At 38.7% G+C, this 12,669-nt stretch overlaps 1 protein-coding gene across 8 annotated transcripts in view; it reads left to right on the top strand.

The window, feature by feature from the left end:
* Nucleotides 1–2,292: 2,292 nt before the first annotated feature.
* Nucleotides 2,293–12,669, top strand: part of ncam1a (neural cell adhesion molecule 1a) — a 279,874-nt gene continuing 269,497 nt past the window's right edge. For 2 of the 8 annotated variants that reach the window (XM_067608747.1, XM_067608753.1), the window contains exon 1: nucleotides 2,761–3,142. In XM_067608747.1, the coding sequence (XP_067464848.1) occupies nucleotides 3,091–3,142 (52 nt within the window). In that variant the 5' untranslated portion in view covers nucleotides 2,761–3,090. Of the gene's footprint in view, nucleotides 3,143–12,669 lie in introns of all 8 variants that reach the window. The other 6 variants (XM_067608755.1, XM_067608751.1, XM_067608752.1 and 3 more) reach the window with 6 other exon arrangements.

Genomic DNA, 12,669 nt, shown 5'->3' with positions numbered 1-12,669 from the left:
ATACCGAGCAGGTCTGATAATGAGGTAATGAAGTGCAGGTGTGCATGGCAGGGGAACACACTGCCTAGTGGATAGGTGGGGAATGGCTGGTAATGAAAAACACACTGATGTGTCTGATTTTTTTCATATGACACACTACACACGAAAGTTTTCATATAAACTTGAAAGAATTTTTAAGTGTAAAGCTCACATTACCTTAACTGATTATATGTTGTATGTTGCCGTTCCCCTAGCAACAACTTAGTTAGAGGACATTCTTTGAACCAAATGGTGGAAAGTGGACGGCAGACAGCGAACAGTGGACAGCGGAGAGCAGAACTACCTAGACCCAGGTTGGCAAATGCAAATATCTGTCTCTATTTAAGTATATTTTAGGGTAGAAAAAGAGCAAAATAGAGAAAAGTTTAATTCCTAGACATCTGCTTGGGGGTGAATTTGATTGTATTTAGTCTATACTAGGGATGTGCAGAGATCACAGTATTTGTATTTGTATCTGTATTTGTTGAGGCAGCAAAATTATTTGTATCTGTATTTGTATTCGAATAAAAGTGGAAAGAGGTTTAAAAATCCTGTTTTTGTTTTTATTACACTTTAAATTTTAGAAAATGTCCCCACATCAGGTCTTGAACTGGAGTCTCCCAGATCATAGACGACTGCACTGATTACTGAGCTAAAATTTTACTCATTGCCTCATGCAGACAGACCTCTACCTATTTATACACCCATAACACAGAGACAGCACACAGTGTAACGTGTAGGGAAGAACTTCAAAGGCGATTATTGCTTTGCATTTTTCATTTCTTGCCTACTTTTTACAACTGACTTTGTAGAAAGGAGAAGGGGAACAACAGGTTATGGAGAGTCTCTTGGGAGCACTTTGCTTGTGTCAGTAGCTCAGCTTTATCTCTGGGAAACACCCCCAACAAATAATTTTTAAAATATTTGTATGAAACAAATATTCATATAAAACCTGTTATTTGTGCTTTGCCGAATAATGTATTTGTATTCGGGCAAATACACCCCTAGTCTATACTTCAATGTACTTAATACTTTAAAAGATAGGTTCCGGGTTGCTGTTATCATCCCTCCTCTCCATACTGGCTGTGAAGCAGTGCATTTGTTGAGCGAGTTGATCAATCCGAGTTACCCAGATTTACTGTTCCTGCTGGTAACTTTACCGTCAGCATTCATGTCACCTTCTTGAATAAGTAGTGATGTTTGTGATGACACTGATGCATTGTGACACAGTTTTGCAGACTGCCAATATAATGTAAAATGGAGACATACATTTCTTTCAGAGTGGATTTTTTTTAATATGATGGTATATGATTGGAGATCTTAGCTAGCTTGCCAACAATGATCCAGTTCTGCACACTAACTTACAGACATTATAAGGACTGAGAAGAGAGTTACTTGATAAGATTGTTTTAGACAACTGTATCAGGTTTTGACAAATTTCACACAAATTGGAATCTTTGTGGAATTTCCAGAGTTGGTGGAGAGCTAAAAGTGGAATGAAAATAGGACTTAAAATTTATCAGGTGGACACAAACACAACTTCAGATGAATGCATTGTTGCTGTATGTTTGCTGGATGTGTAAATAAGCTACTGTTTGGTTACAAGTTTGCCAATGGCTTTCTCATTATAACAAGAAAACCTTTTTTGTTTTAATTTGATACTTTCTCATTATAACAAGAAAACCTTTTTTGTTTTAATGTGATACTTTCTCATTATAACAAGCTAAACCCAAGTTTGGTCTGAAATTCATTATAACTTAATATAGTTATAACAAGTATGTTTTCTCATTAAGAGAGAAACGAGAGAAGAAATTATTCATTATATCATTAGTCAAAACTACAACTGGACCTCATGTTATGAATAATAACAAAAATCAAATATCTATTAAATTAATACACATGTATTTATTTATATTTTGCATAAATTAAATAAAACAAAGTAAAATAATAAGTAAAATACAATACAACACAGTAAATTACAAAAAGTTTAGAAAAAATAAATGATAAAATCCTTCCGGAATAAAAACACCATATTGAGGTTTATTATTTAAACCTGCAGTACACAACTTTTACATATAAATTTACGTTTGTTACATTCAAGCCCTTGCCAAACGAGTTCACACAATGCTGCTTAAGCCTGTCACCGCCAGATAAATTTCTCTGTATTTCACGGTATATAGAGAGTTTTTAAATCTCATGTTGGGCTCTGGCTGTTTGAAGAGACTTCTGCAGCCGAGCCAGCTAACTTCCGGTTAGCCCTCTGCTAACTTGAATGGGGATAAAAATAATATATAATCATGCGGCTCTTCTAGACTTTCCATTTGTTATCGGACAGAATGGATCAAATTCTGATAGTGAAACAAGTCATTTTCATGTGACACTCAAAACAATTTATCCACTGTTTTACAGTAGCCTATGACGTAAGCACGTGTTGACAATGTTTTTGTAATCACTCTCACTGCCAGAAGGGGGAGACAAAAGTCCCGCACTCCAGCTTTAAGTAATTGCATTACAATTGGAAAAAAAAAAAAAATAATCTGAATCACACTTTTAATTAGTCCTCAGTTTAGAATACATGTCTCAGTTGTTCTTTATGTGTTTTCAAACACACAGTGAGCTCGTTTGTAAGCTCTATAATCCGAATTAGAGCCCCCGGTGACCATCTGCTGTCTACTGGCAGCTCTGCGCACTACTTTGTTACTGCATTCACCTCAGCCCGCCCCCTCTGTGTGTGTGTGTGTGTGTGTGTGTGTGTGTGTGTGTGTGTGTGTGTGTGTGTGTGTGCGGGTACAGCCTACCGGGCGGAGTAATTCGTGTTGGTATATCTACTGAGTGCGTGTGTGTATGTGTATGTGTATGTGTGTGTGTGTGTAAGAGAGAGAGTGTGTGCTACGGCTGCTGCTTGTCACTCATTGTGCAGCGAACACGGGTAGCGACAAGGACCAAAAATCCGTCCGGTAGCAGTTGTTGTCCCTGGAAAAGGCTGATATCTGTTTTTCACCCCCCCTCAGAGACACCTCGCTTGTTTAAAGTGCGTCTGCTCTTCAAGGAGAATATCTGTGACACATTACAATGGTTCATATAAGGGACCTCATCTGGGGATTGCTGTTCTTTGGCTGTGCAGGTAAGAAGCTGAGTTATTTATTATTAATATTAGGTGAAGAAAAAGACTCATCGCAATGCTGTGGCTTTAGCAAAAAAGCACGTTAGTATGCAGGCCGAGCTGTGTTGGTTTTGGAGCAGCATCCTCTGGTCCCACTGGCGGCATCCTTGTCACTGACTTCGGACATTGGCTTTAGGTTGGAGCTGGTGCTCTGCGAAATTCACCACGATTATACAAAAAAAAAGTTTCTCCAAGAAGTGATAGTGTTACCTACACACTGAGCCAGAGAAAGCGTGATATATATGAATCGGAACGCATTTTATTCATTTTCGGGGGTATCTATTCCTGTACTTTCACACAGGAGCTGCTCGCCTCGGTGCTTTTTTGAATATCTCCGCGCACTACGGATGAGTATGCCATCTCAGGTCCGGTCGGCTCACCCAGTCCTCCCAGAGTTAAGGCATATTTGTGTTATTTTGATGAAAATTACCCACACGTACTGCGTTTTTATGTGAGTTAAGCTTGTGAGTTCAAGTGCCTGGGTAAAGGTTAGATGGATGCTGGCGGAGGTTCGGACCGGTGATGTAGAAGGACGCTTTTGTGGTCCCCTTCATGCAAGCAGATATTACTTATACTCTCTGTGGCTGCTACTATGTCACAATTTTAGTATGAAATAGCAAATAACCCAAAGTAAACGGCATATGATGTTATCCAAAAGTCCTCCTCGGCTCTCACTTCTGCTGGGTCAACCGTGACGCACCGAGGATGGAGTGTCCGGAGCGTCGGTCGCTCTTCACGGTGACGCTTTGTTTCAGTTCACAAAAACAGGTTTAAGGGCATTTTTTTATCAAGATAAATTTCGGATTTTGGTTTCCAGTAGCATGTGCTTAAACTCCTCGTTGGATGGATTAGATGCGTCCACCATCCCGACTCTGGCCATCGTCGGATTTGGCAAGCAAACCGTATTCTGCGCGGATGTGTCAATGTGGGATTTTAGAGTTTAACATCAGTCAGATTCTATATAGAAGGTTAACAGCCTTTGTTAACCTACCGTCTTTGTGTGGAAGAAAACCCGTCTGTATTCTTTTTCTGTCTTGCCAAAGAGGACACTACAGTTCTCAACTTAGTAGCGCGGTGCGTTTTTTAGGCGCAAAATGATGTTGATACAGGGGCCCCGGACTGATTTGATCGTAGTTTTAAATTTGGTTGGTTGGGAGGAAGGTCGTCATCCATTGAAGACGACTGAATAGACATTCTATGTATACAATAGGATCCAATCCCAGTGCTCCCACGGTTATATAGGCTAGGGCGGGAGGGGACCCATTCCCCTCCCCACCCCCCACCCTCAACCCCCCCACCTCTCCCGCCTCCCACATCCTCCTTCCCTCCCTGCATCTGCCCCCTCTTTGAATAGACTGCAACTGCAGTGCTACAAGTGGAGTTTGAGGACCCCCAGGGGTCCTTGGAGAGGTGAAGAATAACTGGTTGAACAATAATGTAATTTATTAGACATTATCTCAATTACAGTATACAAGGATGGTTATTCTAACCACAGGTTTTCAATTCACCAATCTTTCTCTGTATTCTAAAGGTTTAGGCAAAGGCTAAGGTTAGTCTCTTACAGTCATTGAAGTCAATGCCATACATGTTGTGCATGCAAGTCAACACTTAAACCTGTGCCAACACACAGTAATAGTATACTGTAGGTCTATTATTGCCTTCAGTTTAACAACAAACTGAAGGCATGAAACATTTTCACCCCCTTCTATTTAGGTTTAATTCAGCTAATGATATCACTGCCCTGCATTGTTGTTTAACTAAAAGCTTCACTATACTGTCCCATACTGGATTTTGAGGCAGATACTGATATCAATATTTGAATTTCCAAAAAATCTGATAAGCTAATCATTATATTAGCTCATATTCATTATTCAACAACAACAAAAAAAACAAAACAAAACAAAACAAACAACAAAAAAACCCCATTTATATACATATAATATTAAAACATACTGGATTTGACATTTTTACTAAGGAAACCATAGATTTTTGTTATTAAGGACTGTGACCATGATATGTTCTGAGCTTGACATTTTACAGTGTAAAAATAAACCTGTAAATGCCTCTGGTGGGAAAACTATTGAATATATCTAAGATAAGCTAAACTTCATATCAGCCAGGATCTGTGGCTTGTGTGGGTATAATGTGTGTCTACTTCCACATCTATGGCTTGACATTATGCACTTTAATGAAAAGAAGGGCTTTTTTTAGCTTCACGTATTATTTTCGAGGTATTTTTCAAATTATTTATTGTCAAACACTGAGTCCACCTGTCACTGTTAGCGGTGCAGAGAGTGGTGTGATACCAAGAACCCCTAATGATGTGTTGATATCTTTCTTTATGATTCATGATCCAACTGAAAGACCCCCGCAAATCTCTGCACGTCACGTGGGTAAAAGTGAAAGGAACCAAGAGGGAGGCAAGATCTGTGTGTTGCACTGCCCTGTTGCAGTAGGGGAAGAAATTCAAAGAAATTGATCACATTATTTGATAGGCCCAGGGAATATTAAAAGGGTAATGACAGTATCACACACTTTGAAGGCTGAGCAATTTAATTACGTTTATTGATTTCCAGTTCTTGTTCCAGTTCAGTGATAATTAAATTTTGAGGCTAGCAACAAACATAGGATGGGAAGCCACACTACTTTCCAAGAAATGATTGAATAAATGGCTGGGTTGAATAGAATATGATTCTAGAATTGGACACAGGCACTTTTCTTGACTTAGTCTGTCTGCAGCCAGATGGATTGAGTCTGGTCTGTATCAGTTTGGAGTTATTGGTGTGATCTACTACATCCTGATGGAGGCTAATCAGAGCATCAGAACTATTTGTCACATCTTTTCATGCACTTTCACCATTTCAGGAATGAAAATGTAACTCAGATTTACTGCTTGTAAACATTATCAGTTTAAGGTTTGCACAGAAGAGCTACTTCAGGAGTTTTAATGCTTAAAAGCGATTTTTGATCATATGATTTTAGATTTTTGGTTATTGGGAGTTATTGATGTGCTGTTGATGTGGCATTGAGAGGCTGATCAAACTTTTTCCTGTTTCATGTTCTGTGCTGCCAGCTGAGTCAGACCAACTAATGCCTCTTGAATGAGTCTTGTCCCAAAAAGAAAAAGAAAAAAAACGCAGGGAAGTTCGGGAAAACCTGGCTTTGCTGCACTGAAATGCAACGTCATTGTGTTGGCCTATCGAATATATGTTACCTAACCTGATTACTTTGTAGAGGAACGAGGTCATTTCACTCACAATTGTTGAGATGGAGGATAAATTATTGTGATTGTGATAACTTTATAGAGTTGTAAAATCCTTTCTCTTAGTATTAAAAACAACTTTGCAGATTTTTGGTGTCAGATCTGTTCTTCCAACTTGTATATATCTATTACTCAAACTGGACGTCTTCAATCATATTTCTTCATTTCATTGGTACATGAAACAACAAACCTCTGGCATTTTTAAAGTTCTGTTTTGTGACTGAAGTTACTGCTCTGCACCTGCCGCTGCATTTATACAGTTGTATGAAACTTAAGAGAGTCAGTTCAAGGACAGAGCAGATGTGCTTTTGAACTTTGAGATAAGGGATGAGCACTGCGAATACAAACACTGTGATGTTCATTTAATGATCTACTAGATCTAAAACAATGTTTTTATGCATCAAGCAAAGAGCAAAACTCAAAAAGAGGACAAAGTTTAAAGCCGGGCTCATACTACGGGAGTTTTGGGTTGATTTGTCCCTGATTCACCCCTACTGACAATCAGAGGAGAAATCTGGTCTTGGATCTCGATCGGTACTGATGTTCGGTCCAGATTAGCTGGTAATGGGTCCAGTTCTTAACCTCCAGAACTGCTCGTAGACTCATCGGGGCCGCATTGATAATTTCAAACATGTTTGATATTTAGGAGTTAAAATATGGAGGATTACATCACTTCTTTCCGAGTGGGACCAAAACAACCAATGAAAGAGAGCTGATGATGTTGCCAAGCAACGGTAAATGTCTATCCCTTGAGGCTAACATGAGGTAGTATACTTCTTTTGACAGTTATTAAATCTGACAGTTGAAATCTCACCCCCAATTGTCACTTGAGAGCAGACAATCCCCTGCTACTGCGTCTCCACAACCTTTTTTTTTTTTTCATCCGGACTCGTTTAGTCCTCTGCTTTTGTTTTTTTTGTTTTCTTCCTACAAAGCATTTTGTTTACATCTGCCTCCCCATGAGATCACGTGAGATCATGTGAGGTGGTGCATTGCTCCCTCTGGCATGATAATCTAAATAATATCCTGTAGTAGTGTGTGATGCGCCATTATCTTCATTATGTTTGAGATTAGAGAGAAGGACATCTGTGAAGTTTCTCCTCATGTGCGTGATGCAACCCGATTTCAGAATCGGTTAGGATTTTAAAACTTCTGAGCCCGGCTTAACTTAACATTTTTTAGGGAGAGAAAATACACAATTCCTAAATGGCTAACATATGGGACTTTAACTGCTGTGGTGAGTTCAAAGCCACTATGAAAATAATACTGGCTATTTTTGACTTAGGGGAACTGGAAAAAGCTGCCAAACAAGGGAAAATTATAAGGCGTTTTTAGCCTGCTCTCTGAATAAAACTAGATTGTGGATCCTCAGAACTTTGCTCAGTAGTTGCAACAATATCCATGCTGCACTCATGTACTGTGCAGACATGTACAGTACACACACACACACACACACACACACACACACACACACACACACACACACTTATTTATCACAGTTTATGTTGATCAAATCTTCATCAGTACAGCTGCTCGGATTATAACTGTGGCCCCTTTGGTTTCAGCTCATATTCAGGCATGTACAGCATACTACTACTATTGTACAGTGTTTATAAAAGCAGAAGACAGCATCAGAAAGCTTCTCATTTAGTCATAATTGCGCATTTAGTTGATTTGCCAGATGTGAGTTCTGTGCTGCTGCTGGAGTTTACATGAGCCTCATTCATTTTACTGTGCATCACTTTTTCCATATGCTTTTGATTACTTTTCATTTTTGTGAATACTTGTATATTGTTTAAAACTGTGAATATTTTACAATATCTTAAAAGTCGTACATATCACTGTTATTTCTCTCTCTATGCTAGGAAGTAAAGTGAAAGTAAACTAAAATGAAGAAGGTTGATGGAAGGAATAAAACAAGAAGTGATTGCGCAAGATCCTTTTTTAAAAATACTGCTTATCGATTTCAAAGCTAGGACCAGGACTGGCTTAAGCCTGTTTGGGGCCCTGAACCAGATTTGATACAAATAAAGAAACAAACAAGCAAGTAAAGTTGAATTTATGAAAATCACTAAAAGAAATAAGAAATAACCTGATAAAATATGTTGTACTATCATTGTTTTCAAAAGTCAAATTATAAGTACATACAATTTATGATACTATAGCTTTAAGATGGAATCTAGTTTTCTTTTAATGCCCCCAAATCCCAAGATTTGGTACCACATCCCCAACATGTTATTTATTACTACCCCCAAAATTTTCTTTTTTTTTTTGTACCTGCAAATCCATACATGTTGGAGTTGTGATCCCACAAAGTTACACAGAGTTATACCTAAATTAACCCCCCTCCCACCCCCCAAAAAGACGTAGGAACACCAAGAAAGTAATAATTATAGACTATTTATAATGTCAAATGGCTTTTTACAGCTCTGTGGATGATAAAACACCATGTAACGCTCAAAAAAATTATGAATGACGATGGAACATTTTTTACTGAGACGGCTGTAAGGCAGTGGATTCTGATACATTATCCATAAATTCATGTCATCTCCCAGTGCTGCTTCATACAGAATGTAAAAGTGCAGATAGTTCCAAACAGATAAGTTAAAAATGATGGCTAGCTGTTGCATTTCTTCTTCTGCTGACTGTTAGATGAGGATGGGCTGTCTTTGCATATTAATCAGCGCATGAATAGGGACCGTGAGTGATTTGCATTGTGTGAGCGCTGAGGGCGTCCTATAGAGAATTGAATGTGGGGGGAAAAAAAGGAAGACTGAAAAAAAGAGATGGTCTTGTTCTACAGAATAACCCCCCCAACCATTGAATTTTTTTTCAGTTATCAGCATAGCATAACTTTACAAAACTTAAAACAGTGTACAGTGTGTACCTATCTGCACAATTAATTAACCAACACATTATTTGATCCTTTCCATTATGCTTGTTGTGTTCCTTGAATATTAAAGACAAAGTAAAGCAGAAAACTGTATAATTTTCAAGTGTGAATTTACATACAATAACTTGCCTCCCCAGTGCACATGTTGTGTTGCATGATAATTAACGATTCAGGTCTGTATTGGAGGTATGGGAGCTAGCTGCTAATGAACCTGAATGAGGTCACTTTTTTTTTTTTTTAATATAAATAATGAAATGCATTCAGCTATAATTTATAAAGACTGAAAGACTCTGTCAGTTATATTAAATAAGAAAAGCACCCAGTCTGCTTTGTCTTTTAAAAATATGTGATCAACAGAATGTTGGCCCAAACTTTCACATCCTGAAACAACATTAAAATCACAGCTTTCAAGGTTTGAAAATGCACTCTTTTAATGCACGCTTTTGTTATGGTTATAATGATGAATCATTCAGTCTAAATTTAACTTGATTTTATGACATTTTTAAAAATTTTGCCAAATTATATGAAAACCAGAGAAAGTCACATTTTTGGACAGAGTTTTAGTAACCTGTCGTCATTGAAACAAATATGACTTCAGTATTAAATGAGGTAGTAAATGAGGTTAGGTTGTTACATTCCCTGCTGGTCTCTCTTTTCAACTTTGCAAAACATGTAGACTAGGGATGCACGATATTGGATTTTTTGCCATATGCCGATATTTCCAACTCATTGTGGCCGATTGCCGATACCGATATATGCACAGATTTTTTTCCAGCTGGCTGAGGAGACTATTATACATGCAATCATAGACTGTACTAAGTATGATCAAGAAAGACAATATATGAAGGAAGAAGTTAGGAAGACTGGAATTCAGGAGCTCAGCATTAAAACTTTAATGAACCTGCCAAGTGGGTGGAGCAGTAGAGTTCACTTTGAGTTTATTAGACAGACAGGATTAAGACAGACAGGTGTCTTATTGGCCTCTCATAATCGGCAGAAATTGTTCATTTCATGTTCGTTTCATTTTAGAGCTTATATCAGCCGATACCAATGACGTGCCGATAATATCGTGCATCCCTAATATAGACCAAATTTACTGAAAACATCTCAGGGTCTCAGACCCTGTGTTCTGCTTGCATCCTCTGGTCGACTGGCATTGGTTCTTGTACCAAATAATTCTGCAGTTATCTTCAAAGAAGACTTTGGCATCTCAGCAGGGTGAACTGTTATCAGCCTCTAATAGATTCAGATAAAATGTGGTTGATGCAAAGGTGCCCTAAGATCACATCCAGCAAGGTAAAACATCTCTGGGAGTGGTTCTGTTTCAAAACAGTCTTAGAAGCTGCTGGTGCCTTAAGTCTCTAATAGCCACGCTTGTGGAAGGTGATGGTGAATGGACGCTTGCTTTCTGTGAAACTCGGCATCTTCAGCAGAGTCCTTTATCCTAAGGTCACCTGGTCTTCTGTGTCAGCACTGATGATCTGTGCAGCTCCCTGCAATTTTATTCTTTTTGAGCTCTATTCAAGTGAGGCTGCCAAGTCTTGTTAGGGTGCCTAAGGTGACGGTGGACTACAATACTAGAATCCCAGCATGATGCCCCTGTCCTCCTTGACCTGCCTGAAAAACTACAAGCACCGATTTTATTTGGAATAGATACTGTTTATATCAATGTTCCAGTTTTCTTTATTGTCAGCATGGGGCCCAGTGTTATTTATAGTCTGCCACTATTCTAACTTACCTCCCCTAGGACTGGCACTGGTGAACAGATGGTATTTCTGTCTGTGAAAGTCAAAGACACTTCTGTGTTTTCTTGTGATCACACTCTGTAAAAAGTGATGTTTTTTAAATTCCTTTACTGAACCTGTTTCAACTGCACACACAAAATCCATTTAAAAATTAGATTTAGTTATATAGACAACACTTTAATATAAAAAACCCTGCTTTAGTCGCAATGACCTTTATCAGGGACACTATATGCCATCATTTGTATGCTTAATGATGGACTGCTGGCCTTCTTTCATGAGTCACAGCAGAGAGTAGGAGGTTTTGCTTGATTGTCCCATTGTTCAAATCAGCTTTTAAGTAATGAGAAAAGATAGCAATATTGTGTCCCTGATAGGTTTTTCAAGCTGATGAAGTATACACTTACTGGTGGCCTGCTAATGGCATTATGTCCTGGAAAGCTAAATCAGCAACACATATCAGCTGTGTATTACACACATCATAACACCTGATGATAGGCACCTGAGTGGAAACATTACAAATTGGCATGAGATGTGCACAGCCCAAGACAGGAAGGCTCTGTAGCGGGTGATTAAAACCACCCAAAACATCATTGGTACCCATCTATAGCATCAGTGATACTGGTGAGGTGAGGTGCCTGCACAGTGTGCAAAGGATGCTAAAAGACAATACCCATCCTAGCCACAGCCTGTTCACTCTGTTGCAGTCTGGCAAAAGATACAGAAGTAGTCGCAGTCCCAAAATAAATTTTAAAGACACACATTTACCAACTGAAGCGTCTCACATGGCCAGCCATATACTGGGTGTTGACCCAGTCTTGTTGGCTACTTCACCAGTGCTACAGTTTAGGGACAAATTGAACTGATTGAAGTGAAAGTGTAAGGCAGTCTAAGGCAGATTGTTCCAGGATTTTAGCAGCCTAGCTGATCACTCCTGCTGTGTTTGTCTTTAAGTCAGTAAGGATTTCCTGATCTGAAATCCTGATTTTCAAACCACCTGGAGTGGCAGCTCATTTCCTTGTACACCTGGTGTCTACAGGGGCAATCGTTGTTCATTTAAGATGTGTTAGGTGATTGTTTTCCATACAATGCATTGTGATTGTGTCTCAGTTTTTCTCACTGATTGTCTCTTTTTTTGCTTATTCTTCACTATTTTTCACCAGGATCTGGTCCGTCACGCCATTATCTTCACTAGCCTTTTTTTTTTTTCCAGAGAAAGTGCTTTAATTGCCATATTAACATCTAGTTTTCAGTTTGTACTGCAGCTTGCACAAAACATAATAGCTTACTCTATAGTGACAAATGATTCAAATAAAAGTATATATTTAGCAAAGGCAGCTGGTGATTATTTACTTGGGTGGGGCCACAGGCACTAAGGGTCTCTGCTTACACAAACTTGTCTCCTCTGCCTCGGTGTGTAGCAAGTAATAAAAATCCAAGCTTTGTCTCAGTCTTTTAAATTTCCTCTCACAAATGAAAATGTAACCAGAAAAGCAAATATACTGCCTCTGTCAAAACTAGGATATAATCTTAAATCTCTACGGTCCTCAATATCTAACTAAAACGGTTTTCAGTCAGCTCTACTGGTATC

This window comes from Thunnus thynnus, chromosome 13 (assembly GCF_963924715.1).
Source record: "Thunnus thynnus chromosome 13, fThuThy2.1, whole genome shotgun sequence".
Lineage (NCBI taxonomy): Eukaryota > Metazoa > Chordata > Actinopteri > Scombriformes > Scombridae > Thunnus > Thunnus thynnus.
Note: the sequence above shows the minus strand (reverse complement) of the source record. Positions and strands in the feature narration are given on the sequence as shown.